At 39.6% G+C, this 25,978-nt stretch overlaps 1 protein-coding gene across 2 annotated transcripts in view; it reads right to left on the bottom strand.

Moving 5' to 3' along the window:
• OTOG (otogelin) overlaps positions 1–25,978 on the bottom strand; it is a 2,079,396-nt gene that overhangs the window by 881,754 nt on the left and 1,171,664 nt on the right. For both annotated transcript variants that reach the window (XM_044082876.1, XM_044082877.1), the window contains exon 26: positions 8,855–8,989. In XM_044082876.1, coding sequence (XP_043938811.1) covers positions 8,855–8,989 — 135 coding nt within the window. The remainder of the gene's footprint in view (positions 1–8,854; positions 8,990–25,978) is intronic.

The raw sequence follows: 25,978 nt of genomic DNA, 5'->3' as shown, positions 1-25,978 counted from the left end.
AAATAAATAAATATATATATATATATATATATATATATATATATATGGGTCTACTTTACTTACCCGAAACGTTATTCACTGACACTCCATTGACCGACACCTAAAGACCGACAGTACGAAATACCGAAACTGTAACACACCGTATAAGTGTACATCTACAGGGAAGTAGCCTACCATGATCAGTATTTGTGAAATGCTCACAAATACTGATCATGGTAGGCTACTTCCCTGTGGATGTATGGTATACTTATATAGTAATGCTGAATATTACGTGATTTGCTGTTAAGTGCAATTGTCGGGATTACAATCGTTGGCGTGTTACAGTTTTGGTATTTCGTACTGTCGGTCTTTAGGTGTCGGTCAACGGAGTGTCGGTGAATAACGTTTCGGGTAAGTAAAGTAGACCCATATATATATATATATATATATATATATATATATATATATATATATATATATATATATATATTATTCAGCTCCTCTTACTGTAACTTTCTTAGTTGCTCTTCTGTGTGCTGTTATCTTTTCAGTTGCTCTTACTCTGCACTTATTACTACTTGTTAGTAGCCTTCTAATTTACTTCCTTCTGCACTTGTTTTTTAGTCATTTGTTAATTTAATTGCATTTATTTGTACTGTATTTGCCTAGTGTTGCTACACATTTGGGTGTGCTGGCCTGCACTACAATTTGAATTGTATTTACTGCTGTTTTAGCTGCTTTTCTGTATCAAAAAAAGTCTAAGCTTGTTTCCTGCCTTTCCTGTAACTAGTCAAGTCCAGATACAGACTTGCTGTATCCAGGACTGTTGGTAAGCTTCTGAACCCCCAAGCCTTTCTGTGTTGGAGGAAAGCCTTCTAGCTTATCAGTTACAGTGGCAAGCACTAGTTAGCCTTTCTACCATTGGAAGAGTGGGTTTTGGCCCTGAAATTGTAGTTCATTGGCCATTTGGGCAGTTTTTCCAACTCTTTCTACTTTCTGGTTAAAAGCCTGTTTTGCATTTGGTCCCTGCCTTTGCTATAACTAGTGTAGTCCAGGTATGGATTTGCTGTATCCAGGACTGTTGGTAAGCTTCTGAGCCCCCCCCCAAGCCCTCTGTATTGGAGAGAAGCCTTCTAGCTTATCAGTGGGAGTGGTAAGCACTAGGTAACATATCTATCACAGGAGGAGTGGTTTCTGGCTCAGAAATTATAGTTTATTGGCCATTTGGGAAGCTTTTCCATCTCTTTCAGCCTTCTGATTTAAAGTCTGTGTTTGCACTTGTTTCCTGCCTTCCTGTTACTAGTCTAGTCCAGGTACAGATTTGCTGTATCCAGGACTCTTTGTAAGCTTCTGAACCCCCCAAACCTTTCAGTGCTGAAGGGAAGCCTTCTAGCTTATCAGTGGGAGTGGTAAGCATCAGGTAGCCTATCTACCACAAGAGGAGTGGTCCCTGGTCCAGAAATAGTAGCTACTGGCTGTTTGAGCAGTTTCTTTCCATCTCTTTCAACTTTCTGGATTGAAAGCCACACTTGTGCCTGTTTCCCGCCTTTCCTATAACTAGCCTAGTCCAGTTACAGAGTTGCTGTATCCAGGATTGTTATTAAGCTTCTGAGCCCCCAAAGCCTTTCTGTGTTGGAGGGAAGCCTTCTAGCTTATCAGTGGGAATGGTAAGCACTAGGTAGCCTATCCTCCATGGGAAGAGTGAGTTTTGGCCCAGAAATTGTAGTTTATTTGGCCGTTTGGGCAGTCTTCCATCTCTTTCAACTTGCTGGCTTAAAAGCCTACATTTGTACTTGTTCCCTGCCTTTCTTGTAACTAGTCTAGTCCAGGTGCAGATTTGCTGTATCCACGACTCTTTGTAAGCTTCTGAGCCCCTAAAGCCTTTCTGTGTTGGAGGGAAGCCTTATAGTTTATCAGTGGGAGTGATAAGCAATAGTTAGCCTATCTACCACAAGAGGAGTGGTTCCTTGCCCAGAAATTGTAGCTATTGGCTGTTTGGGCAGTTTTTCTTTTTCCATCTCTTTCAATGTTCTGGTTTAAAAGCTGCACTTGCACTTGTTTCCCACCTTTCCTGTAACTAGCCTAGTCCAGATACAAACTTGCTGTATCCAGGACTGTTGGCAAGCTTCTGAGCCTGCAAGCCTTTCTGTGTTGGAAGAAAGCCTTCTAGCTTATCAGTGGGAGTGGTAAGCACTAGGTAGCCTGTCTACCCCCCTCTCACCTCCAAAAGGCCCACAATAATACTGGAAAAGTGTATTGTCCCAAAATCACAGATGCACAGGTGAAAACAGCCCTTTCAAAAGACAGAAACACAGAGTCAATGGGACCAGATGGTGTTCCAGGCTGTGTCTTGCACATACTACAGAATGAACTATCCCCCTAACCTAAACACGCTGTTCAACCTCAGCCTCTCCACAGGCTACATGCCCATAGAATGGTGCACAGCAATGGTTATTCCTCTCCACAAAGGAGAGGGCCACAACTGACCCTGGTAACTATCGCCCCATGAGCCTGACTAGCCTGGGTCTGCAAGGCTATGGAGCACATCATCATGGAAATCATTAACAAAGACACTGGGAACTTCCAAACACTTGACCTGACCCAGTTCGGCTTTGTTAAGGGCAGATCATGCCTACTAAACCTGGTTGACTTCTTTGAGACAGTCGCCAGGGCCATAGATGAGGGAAAGATGGTTCACACAGCCTACCTTGACCCCGCCAAGGCTTTCAACACCATTCCCCACTCAGGTAATACAGAAAAACTCACCAGCCTGAACATAAACCCCTACTTCATGAGATTGGTTGCCAACTGGCTTGCAGACAGAACTCACACAGTCAGAATAGCGGGCTCCAGGTCCGACTCTAAACCAGTCACAAGTGGTGTTCCACAAGGTTCGGTCCTGGGACCCCTACTGTTCAGCATATACTTCTCAGAAGTACAGCCAAACACAGGAGGACTATGGCTAACCAAGTTTGCCAATGACTGCAAACTGGGAGCCATAATTGACTCTCCGGCTGACACGGACATCCTGCAAAAGGGCCTTACTGAGATGGACACCTGGTGTCAAAGTCATAGCCTCAAGCTAAATGCCAACAAATGTATTATCATCCCATTTGGGAAAAACAAAACACCCACGAATTACCACATAGGTGGCAGCCCCCTTAATACAGAAGAGGTAATAAGAGATCTGGGGACCCAGGTAGATAGTAATCTCTCCTTTGACAATCATATTGCCTAAGTAGTTAGGAAATCCTTCTATGTGGTCCATCAAATTTCTAAAGGGTTCGCATCTAGAAATAAAGAGGTTATAGTGCCCCTCTACTCATCACTCATTAGAACCATCATAGAGTACAATGCCCCATTTGGGATGTACCTCACAAGACACTTCCAACAGCTGGAAAGACCACAAAAGTACCTCTCCAAGAGGATTACTGGCCTCAAATATATGCCCTATGCAGCCTGACTGAAAAAAAACTCTGGCTGCACTCAGTGGCATATTGCTTACTCAGAGGTGATCTCTGCCTGACTTACAAAGCCATGTCCAACTCAGAATTAATGGACATGCTCCACCTAAAGAAATCCAAGTCACTGCAAGCCACATGCTCTAGTGAGCTAAACCTTGCCACAACAATAAATACAACATGCTGAAGGGATAGATTCCCGGGACAGAGACTCCCCATGCTTTGGAACAAAATTCCAAATTACATCAGGCAGAGCCCCTCACTAACACTCTTCAAGAGTAACCATGACGAGTGGATGGGTAACAGAAACTATACACCTGGGATCACTTCATTGGCTCTGCTTGACAGAGGATCAGTTAATTAATCAATGGGGCGGTGAAAGCTGACACACTCTGGCTAGGCTTATAAATGTCCTCGGGCAGATAGCCTAGTAACTACCTATGAACCTAAGCAATTCCTTAGAAAAAAAAGGTTAAATGCAAGTGTGTCATGCAGAAGCTGATCTTACTACTATTTTTTCCTCCAAAATATTTTATCTTGTTGTCAAGTGCTTTAGTATGTAGTTCAGTCCTGGGCCTTATTTACCTTTTTCATCACCAGCTCTACTCGCTGCTGAATTATGTTCACAGTTCAGTTTTCTTTGTTTTTTTTTTTTTTACTTTTTGAGCTGAACATCCATAATGTTATCTTTAATGAGCTCCCTTATATAGTAGCCTCTGATGTACTCATGCAAGTTGCAGAGAGCAAGATCCATGTCACCTCGAACACACACACACATGCACACTCACACATACACACACACACCCCACTCTTCAAATGAACAGCACAAAGAAAAAAATGGCTTTTACTGTAAAAAGACAATCAGTATTATTTTACTAGCCGGCTTCCTACAATAGCCAAATCCACACACCCCTCAGCTTTACAACAGCAGATTAAAAAAAATGACTTAATTCTTCATATAAGATCCATATTCAAGTGAAGGGCAAAAATAAAAGATGACATTGTATTGCAGTGCCTCTCTGCACTTTCATTTCAGTACAGAAAGAAAAACAGGAACTCTAGATTGTACCCTCTAACACCTTGCACACAGGGTGGCTGCCCTGTTCACCCCACTCTTGGTACACTACTGGTGGTGTAAAATGGTTTCTCTGCACCTAAGCAAACACTAAAACCTAACAACCCTTGGCCTTTGGCAGCAGAAACATAACACCCTATGTCAGGAGAAGGGCTTTCATTTGACAAAGCTAAGATGCACATGATATAATAACACTAAATCCCCAGTTAAATTTTTTATTATGATGATAACTCATTCCAAATTATTACATATAATCCAGGTTAAAGACCTTCCCCTGGCAGTTGCAATATCAGATATATGCCCACCATTCCAGATGGTAAATATTATATATTTCAAAATTTATAAAATGCTTCTTTTGTGCATTTTTTTAATCAATCCTTGTAATCAACTGAAAACAGGAAATCAAGGCTATTGCTGCTAAAATACCTGGACTCAGTGATTATTAGAAGCAGCCATGGGACCCCACAGTTTGATAGCTTGCCATACAAATCATTTAGGGTACATTATCAGATGCATTCTCAGTGTGTCAATAAAATACACAAAGGCAGCACTGTTAATGTCACATGACCCCTCCCACATCTGTGCATGTATAAAGAGCAGATCTAATGCTCAGTGGTCATGAAGCACTCTGCATTACTTCACTTGAACCGAATGATGAACTATTACAGAAAGGCTCCTTTCAGGCCTCTAGTACAGGCATTCTGAGGAAGAATGAGGGATATTACCCTAAAATAACTGAACACACAGTCCCTCCCATTTTTTCTGCAAATGATAACTGTACCCTACTTTATCAATGCAGAGGTACTGCCTCAGCCTTCTAAGCAAAGAGTAAAGGCATGTTTCCTGCAACATGAAAAACAATGTCTAATATGCTCAGCATTTTCAGTAATTTTGTACACACTCCTGTTGCTGTTCCAGACTGGAACTGATTAATCCTTAGTGCAGTGACCTCATCTACAGAAATTAATCCAACCCTACCATCTGTTTCTGGCACTGTTCTGTAAAACAGAACTTCTCCAGCTTCGTCTCTTTCACCTCTTAAAATAGTAGCATGTGAGATCAGAATATCTCCTCCCTAGCTGATGGAAACCTGAGCAACATTTCTCCTGTCCCTTATGAAACAATGGATAGTTTGCAAGAACCTCCCTCCGAAAGTTATACTCCATGGCTTTATAAAGCTTGCTTCACACCTAGGCCTCACTTCTGTGAATGCTACAACTCTTGCCTTCATGGCTTGTTGGTAACTATCAGACAGACTGTGGGAAACGTCACAGACAGCATATCAGGTATGTTCAAGGTGGATGTAGTACTCTGCCAAAGGTGTGAATTGTCTACTTTCATGTTTGTAATTATTGGATATCAATGAGCACTCAAGATCTGAACATACCTCCCAACAGCTTAGCACAAGAAATCTGGACAAAGCCTGAAATAATGGAGGGACAAAGATCAAAAAGTAGGGATAGATTTTGAATATTGCTCTTATAAACTAAGAAAGTTGCTGGAATAACAGGATTTGTGTTGGCATGCATGTTTTGTAGTGTATGAAGTCTGAAACTCAAATGAATGTCATTATTTAGTGACTTCAATCATTAGTGATTTTCCAGAAAACCACAAATGCTTGAGGAACAGACTAAAAATATAAGGCAAAAATCTGGACATTCTGCGGAAATCTGGACAGTTGAGAGGTATGGATCTGAAGAGTGTCCAGAATAAGGAGATAATGAGTGTCTCTTCTCTTCAAATGATGGATGCCTGCTTAGCCTAAAATAACTATTTCCTTTTTTTCATTTAGGGGACTCTGCTGAACAGGAAAATGCATGATATGAAAATCAAATCAGCAAATCCATACTGGAGGTCATGCTTCTTGCCTGGAAAAGGGCAAATTACATTTTAAGGGTGATCAGACAGCAGTTATATCAAATGGAGGAGTTTAAGTACCCCAGAAGTCTAGTTCACAAGTGACGTTAGTCGGGGCTGGGAGACTGACCAGGAGACTGGTGCATCAAGGACAGTACTGCAACCATTTTTCTGTATCATAGCAGAGATGTAATAACTAAATCAAAAAACAAAGCCTTACATTTGTCAGTCATTCTATGTTACCTTCTCCTATGGGCATGACCGCTGTGCCCCCTTCTACCTAGACTATAAAGTAGTTATCATTGCCACCAGGCACTAAAAAGCCAGCTACCTAAGGCTCTTGCAATGGTACCCAATTATAATGAGTGAAGTTAATATTAATACAAATGGTAATGCTGACCACACAGCCAGGCTTTCAGGATTGGCCAGCGTTATCAGCAAATAAATATATGCTAATACTCTCAAAACTTAAATATTTTTCTAAAAGGACCAGCCACAATGAGAAGTTTAAATACATTTAAAAATAAATAATAAAAGAACATCAAAATGCTAAATACCTACTTACAGTAAATACCAGTTTTAGTCATAGGAAACATTAAAAATAACACAGCTGGAAAGATTCACACAGCTACAGAAAAAACAATACTTAACTACTCTCAGTATATTGTCTTGACTTAGTTAGAGAATTACTATCCCTGATCACTTAAGATGAAGTAGGTAAGTGGTCTTCCTCCTTTGTCAGGTTCCAAGAGCAGAATGCTAAGAGACTTCAGTCTCCTCTAATATTAAAATATTATTTCTGTACAGAATGACATCACATGCATCTGGTTATTTATCTTCTGGTTCCTGCACTATCACCAGCTCTAGAAGCTGCCAGGATTTTAGCACCTACATGTCAATAATACACACACAAGGACATTGCTCAGATTTGGTGCAGCTGCTGGAAGTCATACAATCATAAAAGAATTCCACTATTCCTACAGGAACTAATAAACCATATTTTTATTGACATTGCATCTCTGGCTTCATTCAAAATGGTAAGATAATATATTTATGGCCTGTACCCAGTAGTTTAATTTTCTTACTGTTTTTGAAGTTTGAAATTAACCTCTTTTCTTCCTGTATCCTCTATCAAAATATATACATTTAATTAAGTTACAATAATAGATTTACATTTCTTTTCTTTCCAGCAGGGCACATTGTTAATACATTTTAACACAAGCAACTTTACCAATACATTTTGAAACACAAGCATCTGTACAAATCAGTTTGATACACAAGGGTACTGACCAAAAGAATTATCTCACGAGCAACAGGCAGAACAAATGCTGTTTTCTTGCAGGGTAGTTAGACTCAATCTGTGTGAAAGGGGGCTGGTAAACCAGGAGGATTCATGAGTAGAGCCACTGCTTCTCTGAGCTAAGAGTAGTCTGCTGATGTGCTTTAGTCTCCTTGTAAGAATGCCCAGATGGTGCTGCTCATGAGAGTTATACAACCCATTGCACACTGGCAGGATGTCTCATGGAAATCCCAGTACACAACAGAGGGATTGTGTCTCTCAGCTTGCCACAGCATCACTCAGGATGAGCTGAAGACTGTTGTTGAGAATGTGGTCTACCCTGCCCTGTTTGTAGGTATAGCATGACCCAAATGAGCACCAGTGGTTTAGAAAACAGATGGGTTGAAGGAAAGATGAATTTATGGATGGATGATTGGATGGATTGATTGATGGAAGGATGGATAACTTGCCTAAATATAAGAAAGACATTTATTTTAAAGTACAACTATGTAAGACAAGATCCTGAACAGTATATCACATATCAGTGGAATGCCACGTAGATCAGGCATCACTGACTAATGAACACATCATTATCAAACACTGAAAATTCAAGAAGGCAAAATACAGATTTCTCAAAATGTGTGTGTAAGTAAATCTGGAGAAGTAAAGTCACAGAGTATATTTACTTATTCTCACATTGTAGGAAAACCATAAACTGGAAGGATTAAATGTTTAAAAATATGGTTTCGTGACCTAATCTTATAGTCAAAGAATACAAATACATAAGTACAAAACTCATGAAACCCCAGTAACAGTGGGTGCAATGTAACAAAGTCAGAGATGAAGAGCAAGAATATGAAAAGTAACTATCCATTCATACCTGGTTTAGTGATCTAAGCTTATAAATGCAGACATTTCAGAACATGCTACTCTTCACCCAGAAATATTGCCTACATTCCCAGGAATTTATTTATTCATTTATTTATTTATTTATTTATTTTGGTTACAGAGGTAGTACACTGATCACTATAGACCATTTGCAGGCACAGCCCGGGTTATACTATAATAGTGAGGTAAAAGAATGTGACTTCATCTTATTTTCTATGACAACAAGCAAAATGACTTAATGGTGCCAATACATTGAACAGCAATACAATTAATACACAGATATGTAGCACATTGGGGAAAGAATTAGTAACTTACTGGTTTTCCAGTCTCATCATCAAATACAATCCAAGATCGTCCAATGCTGATTGACAGAAACTTCCTGCAAATAATCCCACTGCCATAACAGTTAACGTTTTCAGCAATAATAGAAAGTCCAAGGCCTATGGTGCTCTATGGAAAAAAAACAATGAAAATGACTGTTAGGCCCAACAACTGCAGATGCCTGAAAGAGCCCTTGTGATTTTACCAAAGGTGAAGTATTATTGCAGTTTTAAATTAAAAAAGCATTTCATCAGGAATAATGAAATTATGTAAATCAATAAAAATCCCATTGGACTGGACTGACATCTGCTTATATACTGGTAGCTAAGTAATGTGTCCACAATTATATATATTTAATATCTGTGATTCTTTTGGTGACTGTACTCTACCACATTAGCTTTATAAATATGCATTCATTTTTGAAATATATTAAATTCTATAAATGTATTTTTAATAAACATGCAGCCCCAAATAAGTAGTGCAAACATATTAACCAATTTACAAGCAAAAACAGTGTAATCATTGTGTTAAATATATGTATCAGTGTTGCAAATATTTTTATCTGGGCTGTAGCTGAAAAAATACAGATTAAACCACTGCCATGTTTAACAAACAAATTCATAAAAAGTTCACACACAGATGCTCAGAACTTAACCTAGACATATGTAAAGTCAAGGATTCAGAAATTCATACTGGCATGTGGCCAGATTTGGAGACACTGCCTACAGCAAACAGGCCAGTGTGCAATAATATGAAAGGAAAAGAGAAGCATTTGATTCAGAGTGAATTCTGCATTGTTGATGAGGATTTAATCTAATGCAATACATTAGATGACAGCTAATAGGCAGTTCAATTCAAACAAGCTACACGGCACAAATAAAAGCACCTTTAATACACAGATGTAGCTATAAAGAGTGTAATAAACTGCTAGCTAGACTGGCAGGGACACAGGAGGCAAAGTTCATGGTGCACCTATGGAAGCACAGTTAGCAGTTCCTTCAATGTGCATGTGTGTGTGTGTGTGTGTGTGTGTGTGTGTGTGTGTGTGTGTATGTACGTGTGTGTGTGTGTGTGTGTGTGTGTATATATATATATATATATATATATATATATACACACACATATGGGTCTACTTTGTTTCTTTGAATCTCATTTCACCCCAACCACTTCACTGAAAACACAAATTACTGAAAAGTCATTTTACTGAATTTCATTTCACTGAAGTGAATTTAGTATATATGGCAGAGTATTGTAAGGTAAGTAAAAGGTATATGCCTTTTTCCCTACTGTAGTGCAATCCTGGAGTGTGTATATATAGTTAGGGGGGTATGGGGGACACACGCCCCCACATTGGGGGGTGGCAGAGTATAGACCCCCCACCTTGTTTGTTTTATATTGTATTTTACAAAAAACTTCAAAACAATACATTTTAAACAATAGACATGCATAGTTACCACACCAATGTCTAACTCTCTCCAGAAGACAATATGTATTGAAACTAAGTGGGGGGCTACACCCCCCACACCCCACAATGAGCCGGGCTGTGCCCCTTCACATCCCCCCTGACTATATATACTAACTCCAGGATCATATAACAGTGGGGAAAAGGGCAGATAACTTTTACTTGCCTTACAGTACTCTACACAGTGCCATATATACTAACTGCAGTTCAGTGAAATGAGATTCAGTAAAATGAGTTTTCGGTAATTTGAGTTTTCAGCGAAGTGGTCGGGGTGAAATGAAATTCAGTGAAAAAAGATTCAATGAAACAAAGCAGACCCATATGTATATATGTATATGTATAGGTCTACTTCAAAATCCTGATGCTCACATGATCAACAGTTATATACTCGAGACAAAAATGGCAAAACTTGAAAAAACCTAATCATCAACTTTTTCCCACAGTAGGTAAAAATAAAGGAAGAATTAGTTCACAAAGAAATCCTGTCACTATGGAAAATGAGATAGGTTTGACTTACCATAAGAAATTGCAACACAGATACTCTGCATGCAGAGGTCAGAACATCAGTAAAACTGTTTTCCATGTTAAGAACATCAAGTCAGCCAGATTCTCTGATTCCAAATGAACAAGAGTTAGCGTCTATAATGCAAAATTAAGGTCTCAAAGAGGGGACACCAGCTTTCTTGGCAAAACCGCTTATAATAACATTTTGACATTAGACTGCATTGAAAGAGGAAAATCCATAGGCAGGCATGTTGAAATAACCAATAAATGAGCCTTGGCAGAAGAATAAGAAAGGCCACAGGATAACTCACACAAATATTGTAAACTCAGAGAACAACTAACCTTGAATGGGTGCTGGTTATGTTGTTGGCAGCAACTAGAAACCTTTTCAATTTGCTAATATATGATTTTCTAGTTGCAGGCATCTTGTTTCCATTAGTACCTTCTGCATGTACTCAGTAAACAGGTGCCTAAAAGAAACTAAGAATCTATCATCCATGCATTCAGTGGAAGAAAACTGATGTCAGGGTGTATCAAACACCCCTGCTCTTGTGTGAGTACATCCATTCTGTAATGAAGTTTGTAATAATTGCCTTGGCCATTTCCAAAAGAAGGCAGAACCATAGTTGCCTGGGCCAGAAGGGAGTCACCACAGTGATTTTGGGGGATTCCTTCTGCATTTTCAGAAGTACCCTTAATATTAGTGAAAAGGATGGAAAGTCATAAAGGAACATTCCTTTCCAAGGAAAAGAAAGGGCATCTTTCATCCAGGCCTACCTGCATGCTACCCTGGAACAGAATCTTGCCGTTGATTGTTCAGAGACAAGGCAAGGAGGTCTACATGAAGAATTCCCTGCAGGCATATCAAATCTTGGAAGACCTCTTGATCTACTTTCCATTCATGAAGGTCTGCCCTGGTCCCGCTCAGCCTGTTTGCCACACAGTTTTGTTCTGTAGGAATGTAGGATGGCTGTAGAGTGAGATTGTGCTGTGAAGCTATATTCCAAGCTAACATAGCTAGTCTACCAAGAAGGTATGGTTCCCCCTTGCTTGTTGACGCACTACACAAGCATGGCATTGCCTGTAACCTCTTGAAAATGTTCATGGGACAAAAGATAGTTCAGTGAGTTAAATGCCTTAATGAGAAAAAGCATCTCCTTGATATTTACATGCTTGCATCTGTCCTTGGTAACCCACATCCCCTGCACTTTTAACCTCCTTGAAACTGCGCCCCAAGCAATGTCTGAAGCATCTGTGGTAACTAATTGCTTTGGAGCAGGGAGAGAGAAGGGTAGACTTGGATTTAAGAAAATCCAATATTTCCACCAAAAAATGTATCTTCTGACAAACTCCAGCACTAGGATATGAAAAGATAAAGGGTGCTTATTCTGGAACAAAAGAAATTTCAGATACCACTGTATCTTTCTCATGTGCAGTCTGAAGTAGGTTAAAAATTAAAAAAGATAGCTGGATGCACAAGACCCATGATAAAAAAGTGCCCCGTCCTGGTAGACACACTGGTGCCAGGATTGGAACGGATGACAATACAAAAGCCTCTAAATGCGGAAACATTCCTACAATGGGGCCAGGCCAAGCCCAGGGGGAAGATGAGCAGAGTGGAGGAGGGACGTTGACTATAACTATGATCAGAGATATATAAGTATCCTGTTTTTTTGGAATATTTATACTGATTATTGTTTCTAGCAATTTATATACAGCACTTTTTATTGCCTGCTGCATAGTTTTTAGTGTATTTTATTGCTATTAACTAATGTGCATGGGTAACTGATTTGTTTGCAGTTAAAAGCATTCTGTAGAGTTTCTTTGCTCCTTTATCTGTTTAAAAACTTTCATTTTGTGGCTTTCTGTAGTGTTTACTGTCTATAGGCTAATAGCTTTAGTATTGTCCTAGTTCAGATTTGCTGGCTCTGGGCCTGTTTGTTTCTACAGTGATTGTTCAAAGCACATGAACAGGCCATCTTGAATTAGCAGAAGCCTTTCTTTACCTTGGCTAGATTGTGTTAATTGGCTGCTGGCTAGTGGGGGCTGGTTCTTTTGTGCTTTTTTTTTTTAAAAGTAGTCTAAGGTTGTATCTTCTGGTATTTAAGCTCTAACTTTGAGATAATTTCTGTCTATACACACTAAGCAGAGTGGAGGAGGAGCATTGACTACAACTGTCATCTGAGATATATAAGTATCCTGTTTTTTTGGATTATTTATACTGATTATTGTCTCTAGCAATTTATATATAGCACTTTTTATTGCCTGCTGCATAGTTTTTAGTCTATTTTATTGCTATTAACTAATCTCACGGGTAACTGATTTGTTTGCAGTTAAAAGCCTTCTGTAGAGTCTCTTTGCTCCTTTATCTGTTTAAAAACTTTCATTTTGTGGCTTTCTGTAATGTTTACTGTTTGTAAGTTAATAGCTTTAGTATTGGTTCCCACCCTCCCTGTTCGTGTCTTGTTGTTATACTTGGTGGCTTTGCAGTTGCCTGCCCCTACTGTAAATCTGATCTGGGACACTCCTCCCAGTCTAGTGGCATTAGCTCATTCTACCTAATACAGAGAGAAAATCTGAGAAGGCCTTCTGTTTCTCCTGTTTTCCATTTCAAAAAAAAAAAGCCTGACTCTCCTTGTGTTCTGACTGTGCTTCTCAAACATTTTGGAAATATAGAGAATATTTTACAGCATTTATTATAACTGTAATTTCCTTAATATTGCTACAAGTCAAGTGCACTAGGTTGCACTGCACCTGAATTGTTTGTGTGTTTTAGCTGCTTTTCTGTATATATATGGGTTGCTTGCTTCTCTTATCTCCATCCAGGTCAATGACACTCTCACATACGGGAGCCCATCCCATCCTCTTACATACATTACGGGATTTCAGTCCAATAGGGCCTCAGTGGTTGGCTGTTCTGACAGCCCCCCATTCCTATTGATCAGGCTTGGGTGTCGGTCCAAGTCTCTCCTCCAGCCTGATAAATATTCAGAGGTTGAGGTTTAAGGGTGCTCCATGATGGGCTTGTCTGGGTCCTGTATTTTATGGGTGATGAACATCTCATCAAATCTGGGTTTGACAACAGCGCAGAGCTAGCCTCTGAGCCTCTGGCGGTCCCGGGCAGCACTGGACAGATTTTGAGGACAGTTTCTCCTTTGGTCATTGGACTTGTGGCCTCTCAAAGTGCTGCTTTTGTCTCATCAGATTCATGGCTCTAGGTGTCGGGCACTCAATCATCCGTCGATATAAAATGAGTAAAGGTCTTCTGGTGGTGGGTGATGAGGTCCTCTCATCCTAAGGTCCCAATATAGAATCCCTTCCTACTTCATGATAAGGTGGCTAAGGTAGTGGGTCTTGACTACTATCTATCAACCTATGGAGGACGATTATTTAATCTCTTCTGCTCACCCCTGGGTCCCCTTAATGTGCTCTGTGGAACTTTGTGTTGTATTCGAATTTTGGGTGTGGTTTTTTTGGGCTTTAACTTTTTACCGTGTACACATTTTTGGTTTCCGTTTGGGTGAGACCCTTGCTTTCAGTTATGTGTTTCTGTGGGAGCTACTATGGATATATAGTTTTGAGTCATCTGCAATACTTGTCAGTTTAACCCTCCCCAACTTTGTTGTATACTCAAAGTAGATGCCTTTCAACCTACTGAAGAGTGGGCCCAGGACTGAGCCACACACCACTGACTTGGCTTGAGCTGAGCCCGGCACATGGCACCAGTGACAGTCTGAAGGCTTCCCATTCTGGTCCGGGTTTGCAACCAGTTTTGTGATGTGGGTTAACATTTAAGCTGATGAGTTTTTCAATGATACCAAGGAATGATGTGGTCGAGTATTAGCCAGATAGCCAGATCGAGGTAGCTGTATTTTGCCGGGACCTCCTCAATGGCCTTGGTGACCTGTGTTTAAAAAAAAAAAAGTAAGTTTAAAAAGATTGATCTGGTTTCAACAAAAACTCTGCAAAGGACAAAGTCAACAGGTTTCCTATGTTTATGATGTTGATTGTCTTTATTTCATTTCCTTGTCGAGCATTGCTTTCAGTAATTTCAAAGCTAATGGGTCAAGCTAATGGGCGGTAATTTCAGGGCCTGGCACACGCCTTGGGACCACAGTGCAGCAGCCTTCCCTCTACTCCCCTGGGTATGTATTGACTTTGATTTTTTAGCTGTCCTAGCTTGTGGGTTTAGTCCCCGTTGTTCGGGCACAGGAGCACACACCCAGGACACCATCCATGATGCATGGATGCTGTGTTTTTCTTTGGAGCAGTTCTCACTTGGGCGCTGGAGATGTTTTTGGGGCTGCACTCGTTTTTTATTATAGATATCTCTTTGGAAGTTTTTGGTGAACCTTGTTTGCAGTATGTGGGCCAATGTGTGTCACCATCCCATCAATCAGTATTTTGAACTAGTTCTGAGCATATCTGGGAGTTTCCTCCGTTTTCTCCTGGGTACTCTAAGAAGCGCTAATGATTGTTGTCTTGTCTTAGCTATTTTTTTTTCTCTTTTGCTTGATGATTGCTTTTTTAGCTTTTAGTTTTTTTTTTTATAGTTTAAGGTGAATCAGGTTTTTAAAGTTTTTTTTCTATCTTGTATGCTTCCTCCCTTTTTGTTTTAGAGTTTTTATTGTTGGGGGTCCACAGGGTTGCAGGCTGGCTTTTTACCTACTTGAAGAGTCTTTTTTTTTTGGGGGGATTGCCTTATCCATGCAGTCCTGCAGGTGCTGGTAGAAGGCAGACTTCTCTGTATATGTAGACTAGCTACCTATTCTGCTGTATTACTGCCTCTTAAATAGTTTTCAGTTGTGCACTTGCCTTGCTTCATTTAAAAAGTTTTAAATTGCTAATTTTGTAGAGTTTTAATTGCATTTACTGTTTAGGATGACATACTCAAGTGTGTTAGCCTTTTCTGTGTTTATTTACTTTATTATTATATTGTTTAGCCTGTTTCAACAAAAAAATACTATCTTGTTTGCTCGTTTCCCACCTTTCCTAGCCAGTCCATATCCCAAGCTTTGCTTGTCTCAGGACTTTATTTTCTGTGTTCAGAGCTATCCAGACCTTGCTGTGGTAGAGGAAAGTCCTACTGCTTACCAGTGGGAGTGGTGAGCATTGTATTGCCTATCTAACGCTAGAGGAGTGGTTTCCAGCTCTGAAATTGTAATTGTATTAGCTTTTTTGGGCTGATTTCTATCTCTTTCAGCTTTCTGGCTTAAAAATGTGTGTGTTTGCAGATTTTTCGCATCGTGCAGCACTGCGAGGCTACGCCAGAAAGTCTGCTCTTCAAATTTTCCCTTAGAACTAGCTGGTTTCTCAGTAGTAGCACTAAAATCTGAACCCCTGTGACTAGCACTTGCTCTAGAACCTGCTGGAAAGCACTAGGAAGCCTGAAACTGATACAAGCACTCAACTCTCCTTGTCAATAAGGAGAAATTAATCATAGGCACTAAACAGCCTATAATTGCAAAGTACCTTGCAAAGGTAAGGGAAAACAGCTCTTAAACTTTACAAAAAAAGCACCTAAACAGGCATGCCCAAGGGTCAGCTTCCGGTGATTTCTCCTGTCCACCTGCTGAATCTGGGCATACTGGGGCAATGCGGCAACTGCCTCATGTACACAGACAATCCTCTCCACCTACCACCCAACACTACAACCAGCGAGAGATGCACTTACATAGCCAAACTGGAAGCAAAGCTCTCTCCGGCCAAGATTGTGCTAGACAGTCAAGAGGAGAAGGTTAATACCTGCACTACACCTCAAAGCAACTCATAGCCCTTCAAAACCCACACCATCAACACCCACACATAGCAAAAATAAACCCACATATGTGGAGGCCCTTAACATTAACCTGCCCAGGCAACAAGGACCTCTGAAGCTGAAACTCAAACACCAGTCACAACCAAAGTGACACATAGCTCACAACACCAGTGTGCCACCCAACAACAGCCCCTAAGGCAAGACAATGTACCCAACACTTTAGTCATAGGTGACTCTGTAGTCAGGCACACTGATGTCCCACTCACCAGGCTGAACAAGGAGAAAATTACAGTCAGCTGCCTGTCAGGTGCCAGGATCCACCACATAACGCATGCACTCAAGTCACTCCACAACAAGTACAAATACAATTCTGTCATTGTCCATGCTGGAGTGAATGACTTGAGATGTACCTCCCTGGACTACATGAAAAGAGACATGGAAGAGCTCTTGGATCATGTGGCCCAGGCAGGTATGACTCTAGCCCTGAGTAGCATCCTTCCTTCACCCAGAATGATACCACAGTATAAGGACAAAATGATTGACTTCAACAATTGGCTAAGCTTCTGGTGTCAAAGGGGATCCAGTATATGTCTGCCTGGGAAGACATGATCGACAAACTACAATGCTTTGCCAGAGATGGTCTGCACCTGTCACCCCTGGGATTCAGGTTACTGGCTAAAGCTCTTGCCACCCCTATAGTGCCTTTTTTAGGCAAGGTTCAAAGGATAAAAACACCACTGTAACAGATACAAGCATGCAAAATCTGAAGGTAATGCTACTCAATGCTAGAAGTCTAAACCTCAAAATGCACATTCTCGAGGCACTCCTAAAAATGGAGAACATTGATATCTGTGCAGTAACTGAGACCTGGTTCAAGGCTCCAGAGAGCACCCCTGCAATACCAGGCTACAACTCTTACCACAATTTTCGGCCACAAAACCAAGACCGAAACATTAAAGGTGGAGGAGTGTCCATATTCACCAAGGATATTCACACCTCCAGGCTAGTTGCCCAACACAATGCATATGAAATTCTCCAGGTGCAACTAACATTAGGTAAGACTGCAATCCAAATTGTAGCTTGCTACAAATCCCCCACCATGACCCAAAATTCTCACTACACTTTTCTAAACAGACTGGAAAATATTAAGATACAACCAAACACCCTAATACTGGGTGATTTCAACTACCCTGCCATTAACTGGGAAAACTACTCAGGTATCAACTCCTTTTCCCAACGGTTCTTGGAATTCATAAATTCCAACACCCTGGATCAACTAATCCACTGTCCCACCAGGGGCTCCAATATCCTAGACCTGGTAATTACCAACATGGGAGACAGAAGTTCCACACCAGTGGTCACCCCCTCATTGGTCAGGTCTGACCATAAGCACATTACTCTTGACATCCACATCCCACCCCCCCAGTAAAGAAATCGCCTTAAAAACTTCTCCAAAGCCAACTTCATGGTACTCAAGTCAGAAGTGACAAACTTCACAAGACCCATGCAGACGGAATCTGAAAGTTCGACTGCAGAATCCTACACTAAGGCACTGTATGAGCACATCCACTCATGCATGAATCGTGCCATCCCCAATAGAACCAAGATGCTCTTCTCCAAAAAAAGGAAGCCAATCTGGTGGTTCCCCTGCTATAAACAAACTATACAACAGAAGGAAGAAACTGTTACAGAAAAGAGGAAAATCCCAGGATGCAAAAAAACTCCCTCACCAGCCTCAATAAGAAGCTGAGATCCCTCGTAAAATCCTCAAAAGCTAGTTATGAAAATAAAATTGTCAAAGATTCCAAAGTCAACTACAAGGCAGTCTATAGTTATGTCAAGAATCTAAATGGCAATGCTCAGATCTGCTCTGAGCTACAACAGAATGACATTAAATATACTGATCCCAAGGATATTGCCAATATCCTGACAGATCGATTTAGTGCCGACTTCACCCCCCCTCACCCCCTAATGGGCCCATCTCAATACCAAAAGATTTCCAAATTCCGGTACTCACGGCCACACAGGTAGAAACCGCACTCTCCAAAGCTAAGAATACAGCATCCATGGGACCAGATGACATCCCAGGCTGTGTACTACATGAACTACAAAATGAACTGGCACCTCACCTAAGTGTCATGTTTAATCATAGCCTCACCTCAGGCTTCGTGCCCACTGAGTGGCACACAGCTACAGTTATCCCACTCCACAAGCGGGGATCTGCCTTGGATCCCAGGAACTACCGTCCCATCAGTCTGACAAGCCTGATCTGCAAGGTCATGGAACGCATTATCATGGAACTTATAAGCAAAAACATTGGCAACCTTTGAACACTGGACCCTACCCAGTTTGGGTTTGTGAAGGGCTGATCTTGTCTCCTGAATCTGACTGACTTCTTTGAATCAGTCTCCAGAGCTGTGGACGAGGGTATCACGGACCACACAGCCTATATGGACCTTGCCAAGGCCTTTGACATCATCCCCCACTCTGGAATCATAGATAAACTTACTAAGCTAGGCATAAATCCCTACATCACTCATTGGGTTGCCAACTGGCTTACTGACAGAACCCAGACTGTAAAAGTAGCCAACTCCAAATCCAGCTCCAGACAAGTAACAAGTGGAGTACCTCAGGGTTCAGTCCTGGGACCACTCTTGTTTGGCATCTACTTCTCTGAAGTACAGGCCAACAATAAGGCACTCTGGCTAACAAAGTTCGCAGATGACTGCAAACTGGGAGCAATTATTGAATCCCCAAATGATGTGGATATTCTACAAAAGGGCCTTACAGAAACAGATGCCTGGTGCCAGAGCCATGGGCTCAAGTTTAATGCCAAGAAATGTACAGTTATCCCCTTTGGAAAAAAACATGTACCCATGAATTGCCACATAGGTGGCAGTACACTAAATATCAAAAGTTTGATGACAGGCATAGGGACACAGATGGACAGTGGTCTCACTTTCACTAACCACATTGCCACAACAGTCAGGAAATCCTTCTACATGGCACACCTCATCACTAAGGGCTTTTCATCCAGAAAAAAGGAGGTCATTGTCCCACTGTACTCATCCCTCATTAGACCCATTATAGAGTATAATGCCCCGTTTGGCATGTACCTCACAAGACATCTGCAACAGCTGGAAAGGCCAGAGAAATACCTTACTAAAAGAATCACAGGCCTAAAGCAGATGCCATATACTGACCGTCTAAAAAAACTTCAGCTATACTCTGTGGCATATCGTCTACTCAGAGGCGATCTCTGCTTAACATACAAGGCCATGTCAAACCCTGAGCTGTTGGACATGCTCCACTTAAAGAAATCCCAATCTCTCACAGCCACATGCTCCAGGGATCTAAACCTTGTCATCACAATGAACAAAACATGCTGGAGGGATAGGTTCCTGACCCAGAGACTCCTCATACTCTGGAATAGACTTCCCATACATGCCAAGCAGAGCGCCTCATTGTCCCTCTTCAAAAGGAACCTTGATAATTGGATGGGAGATAGGAAATTCACCCCAGGGATCATGTCAGTCACCCTGCTAGACAGGGGTCCAGAGAAGTAAATATTGTGGGAAGAAATATCCAGGGAATTGTTATGGCTAGGCTTGTATAGGCCCTAGGGCCGATAGCCTAGTACCAACCTATGAACCTATGAACCTATAAGATGCACTCAGTGTTGTAGAAGGAAGTAGTAGTCCACAAAAATCACAAAAAACTAATAGGCCAAAGAAGAGCCATAGAGATGATAAAGTGGACTATTGAGGATAAGAGAGAAATTATGTATTACTACTATTTTGCAAAGAACACAGAATTTCCAAACACAAGATATACAAAATGATTAAGAAAGAAATTAGAGGAAAGAAAAATACTTCCACAAGAAAAACTGTCAGAAGCTTGAAATAAAAATTTGTATTCATTATTACAACATATTTGTGAAAAACAATATATAGATTAAGAAACTTTGAAATGTTTGGAAAAGTATAAAAAAGAAATATGGACATGGGAAAGAACGATAGATTTGATATGGTGTAATATTTATGCAAAGGAGAAAGATAAATTAATCAATATAAAGAAGGCAGCCCAAAAGATATTCGAAGAGAAATACAGGCAAAGGCATCCAGATATGGAAAATTTCACAATAAAAAAATAGTATCACAAAGAGGGAATGTAGAAAAGAAGATTAGTAAAGTAGAAGTTAAAAAATCGAAGTTGAAGTTTTGGAGTGTCTGCAAAGTGAAGGATTTGATGTAGAAGATCAACACAGGTTATATCACAGCATGATGGAGTGATTTCCCAAAGTAAGGAGAAGCAGGAAGATCAAGAGACATCTGAAGAAGAAATATGGACATGGGAAAGAAAAAGAAATTTAATATGGTGTAATATTTATGCAAAGGAGAAAGCAAAACTAATCAGTACAAAAAGAGCAGCACCAAAGATATTTAAAGAGAAATACAGGCAAAGGAATCTGGACATGGAAAACTTTACAATACAAAAATTAAAAAGACAGAGGAAAAGTAGAAAAGGAGATTAGTAATAGAGAAGTTAAATAAATAAAGACTGAGGTTATGGAGTACCTGTGGAGTGAAGGATCCAGTGTAGAAGATCTAATTCAGAAACAACCACAACAGGATAGAGCAGTGGATATCCAAATTAAGGGGAAACCAGTGGAATGGGAAGCAATTGGTCAGGTGCCATATGAAGATATTTTGAATCCTTCCACAGGTAACCAGTATAAACGTATACTTGAAACTGGACAGCAAAGGAAAGAACAGGAAACTGGAAACTCTGATGAAGTCAATGCTGAGGAGTGATAGGCTAGTGACCTCCCATATGACAGAACAACAGATGCCACAGGATGAAACTGAAGAGAATGTGCCACAGGAAGATGATATAGATCTTTCTATAGAATGCCCGCAGGAAATGTAAAAAAAAAAAAAAGTGCCTCAGCTTAGAAGAAAATGAGCTAAGAGAAGAGATGCTTGATTTAATAGACATATATAGATATATTAAGATCAATGAAAGAAATAGACTGCAGAAGGTCAATAAAACCCCAAAAGTCAGAAGTTTGAACAGTAATTAGGACTGTCCATAGGGATCCATGCGATATAACAGAAGTAAACAAGCTGTATTACTGTGCAGCTAAATTAATAAGTGATAAAGTTCTACCACAAGAACACAGGGTAGTGAGGGAAAAGAAGAGGAGAAATCGAATACCATCATGGAAGTATCGAACAGAGAAAACTATAAAGCAATTAAGACAAGAAGTGTCACTGTTAGAAGAATATAGAACAAGGAACAAATCAACAAAAATACTAAGAACGATAGACATGATAAAAGCAATGGGCAGTATTAGAACAGACCAGGATCTATTATGCACTATCGCAAACAACAAACAAAAATCTCAGCACAGGTGGGAAAACTTGGAAGATACACAGATAAATATAAAGGAAAAGTACAAAATAAGCAATTTATTGATGACCCAAAAATGTTTTATAGAGAATTGGGAAACAATGTAAAAGGAATTGAAAGACATCTAAAACAAGAAGAAATACATTTTGGAGACATATCTAAGAAGATCCTGTGGAACATAATAAAGATGCTAAATGGATAGAAGAAGTAAAAGAAAGAATAAGAAGTTTAAAGGTACAGTATATGAAATGGGATGAAGTAACAGCCAGAGAGATTGAAAAGAAATTAAGAAAAGTCTCTAATTGAAAAACCCCAAGCCCAGATGTAGTACCTAACTTTTGGTTAAAAGTATTAACATCTTTGCACAAAGATTTAGCCATGAGTAAGAACTATTTATATGTGCACCCTGAACAGACACCAACCTGGTTAACAACAGGAAAAACAATACTCTTACTTAAGAGTGAACCTGCAAGCTACCCTAAAAATTATAGACCGGTAACTTTCCTTCAGACAATGTATAAACTATAAATGGGAATTGATGCTGACAGAGTTTATAGTCATCTAGAAGAAAACTCAATTATGGCAGTACAACAAAAGGACAATAAAAGAAAGTCATATGGAACAAAGGATCATTTGTTGTTACATAAAGTCATAGCGGAGAACTATAAAAAAAGGGAAGACTCTAAGCATGGCATGGATTGACTACAAAAAGGCATTTGATAATATCCCACATTCATGGATAAAAGAGTGCTTGGAAATATCTAGGCTACATCCTACACTGATCAAATATATTGCAGTGACCATGAAACAGTGGCAGACTACTTTGCAACTAAGCCATGATAAAAGACAAATTATTATCCCAGGGATAAAAATTCAAAGGGGGATATTCCATGGTGACTGTCACCGCTGCTATTTTGCCTTGACCTTGACCCATTAAGCTGTCTACTTAATAGCTTAGGCCATGGCTATAATTTGGCTCCTAGAAAACAGCAAAGTATAAAGGCTTCTCATCTTCTCTTTGCTGATGACTTGAAACTCTATAGCTCATCAGATGAGGAACTGAAAGCACAAGTGCAAGCTGTCAAAACTTTTTTAGATGATATAAGAATGTCATTTGGGCTTGATAAATGTGCAAAAGCAACCTTAAAAGCAGGAAAACTGCAGCATCAAGCAAACTTCAGTTGGGACAAGAATGTATTATAAAAAAAAAACTTGAGCAAGAGGGAGTGTATAAATATTTGGGAATTGATAAAGGATCAACAATAAAACATGAGCAAATCCGAATAAGACTTGGTAAGGAGTACTTTAAAAGACTTAAATTAATCCTGAAAACAGCGTTGACATCTATCAACAAAATCCAAGCTATAAACCAGTTTGCTCTTCATGTCCTAACTTACAGTTTTGGAGTAACTGATTGGGCCCCAAAACGTGTTGGATAGATTAGATAGGAAAACAAGAAGGATGCTTCATGCTCACCAAATGATTTGTAAAAATCAGTACATACCAAAATTATATATTCCCCATTCTGAAGGAGGGATGGGCCTCCTTGAATTTGATTGCATGTACAGGTCTGCAATCGTGGGACTCCACACATACTGACTCCACACATACCTGCTGACCTCGCAAGACCCAAATGTATTGAAAGTTTTGAAACATGAGGAGAATAAATCTAAGATGACTTCCCTGCTTAATCTAACAGAAGAATATCGGCGTCAAGCAGGAATGTAAATCAAACCACAAGTGGATAAAAACCAGGCAGCAACTGAATGTGCCAAAAAATAAAAGAAAACATAAGGTGAAGGATCAGATGAGAAGGCAAGAAATGTGGAAAATGCATAAATATAGTTCCAAGTATAGAAAACTTCTGGAAGAACCTCATGTTGATCAGAAATGAATGCAGGAATGGTTAAGGAGAGGTGAATTCAAACTAAGAGATGAAAGGTTAATATTGGCAGCACAAGACAGTGTGCTACATACACATTGGTTTGCAAAGGCCATTGAACATGTGGGAGAAACAGACAAACTTAGGTTTTGTAAAACAGAATTGGAAACAGTTGCACATGTTGTTGCTGGTTGTGACATACTAATGGCAGAAGGACTGTATAATGAAAGGCATAATAATGTGGTGAGACTGTTGCACAGGGGATTGTTCAAACATTATGGTACTGAAGTGGCTGAAAAACACTGGAACCATGGGTCACAAAGCATCATAGAAAATAATGAAATCTACATCACATGGGGTTATCCATTGCCAACAGTTCAAAAGATAGATGCTAGAAAACCAGATATAGTGGTCTAAGAAAAGAAGACAAAAAGTAGCATTGATCACTGAAATTGCCACACCCAATGACTACAGTGTCCTGCACAGAAAGACACAAAGTCATAAAATATCAGGATTTGCAAGTAGAAACAGGGCAATGTGGAAGAAAGATACCCAAATAAAAAATAAAAACTCAAGTCAAACGTCAGAACTTAATTTAATAAAACAATAAAACGAACAAGCAAAGCCTTCGGGCTTAACCCTTCTTCAGTGCAACAAACAGTAATAACAATTATACTAACACTTGTATAGTAAAATCAAATCACATGACCACAACCAAATCACAATATTCATTTCATTATTATAAAAAAAAATTATTTATAAAAAAAGTGTTTCTTCTTTCTTAATCTAAAACATTTAAAAGTACATTCATTTATATTGTATTTGCTTTCTTATTAATACTGGTATAAAACTTACAGCAGAATTGATTCCTGGATGTTTATCTGTAGCTAGCCTAATTATCCACTCATATTCTCTTGTTTCCTCTAAGTTGTTAATATTTCCCCCTCTTATGCTCTTACTAATCACATCAATTACTCTATACTTAAAATAATGGGTTATGCCAAAATCTAACAGACGCTTAGCCAGTGTATTCATGGAAACCTGTCTACGTATGACTGAACAATATTCTATAATTCTGCCCTTTAGCTTTCTCGTAAATTTTCCCACATAGAAGGCAGAACATTTTATGCAGGTGGCAAGGTACACTATATTCTCAGTATTGCATTGTATCGCTTGTCTCAGTTCTGAGTTTACCACTATTTTATTATTTTTTTGCTGAAGTTCTTTTTGGATAATTAGTGGGCTTTGGACTTTTTATCATCATGACACAACCGACTATTACACAAACTGTTCCTTTGGTGTCTTCAGTATTTAAAGTACAGAAAGCTTCTGTCCAGCATCTATTATTGGTTTGTAATAATCCGCTTCTTACTATATATCAAGAAGAATTTACCACTAATAAGGGAGCCGCTGCTCAACTGAATGACAATTTCCTGAACAGTGTTGTTGCATTAGAACGTAAAGTGCAGGCATTTAAGAAGCTCCAATGGCAGCGGCTGAGCTTTAATGCTTATTTGGAGCTTAACATTGTTCCGCGTGGTCTGAGAATCCTTAAAATGCCCTCTTACTCTAACACTTAGCCGGAGCTCTTATTAAAGTGGCAAGAAATGGCTTTAAAACTTGGAACTGAATATATGGTACTTATGAACAATTTTTTTAGTAAAGTAGAGTCTGATATGCAACAAGAAATAGCTAAGCTTGAATGTGAACTTATAGCTCAAACTTCATTTAATTAGTATATATCTGCCTATCAGACCATGTTAGATCATTTGACCAGTTTTGATATGAAACTGAAGTCAACTAAAAGATGCAAACTCATCCATGAACTTAATAATTTTAGAAATAGCCAGATTTTTTCATGGCCTAAAACTGATACGTCTACTGTTAAAGGAAGAAAGAAAGGATCGATGTACGAATTGGATGAAATAACTTTATCTAATACACCTGAATCGGTAACAGATAAGGAAATTGATACAGAAGAGAATACAGTCCAATCTGGGCAATGGAACAGTTCGTTGCCAATGGTAACAAGTAATGCTGAAGTCAGACAGGTTGAACCACCTGTCATAAAAACTATTGCGACCAATCAACACCAGGGTT

The sequence above is a fragment of the Protopterus annectens genome, chromosome 9.part0, assembly GCF_019279795.1.
Source record: "Protopterus annectens isolate FY-2018-M chromosome 9.part0, PAN1.0, whole genome shotgun sequence".
NCBI classification, from domain to species: domain Eukaryota; kingdom Metazoa; phylum Chordata; order Ceratodontiformes; family Protopteridae; genus Protopterus; species Protopterus annectens.
The sequence above is the reverse complement of the archived record's forward strand: the minus strand, read 5'-3'. Positions and strand labels throughout refer to the sequence as shown.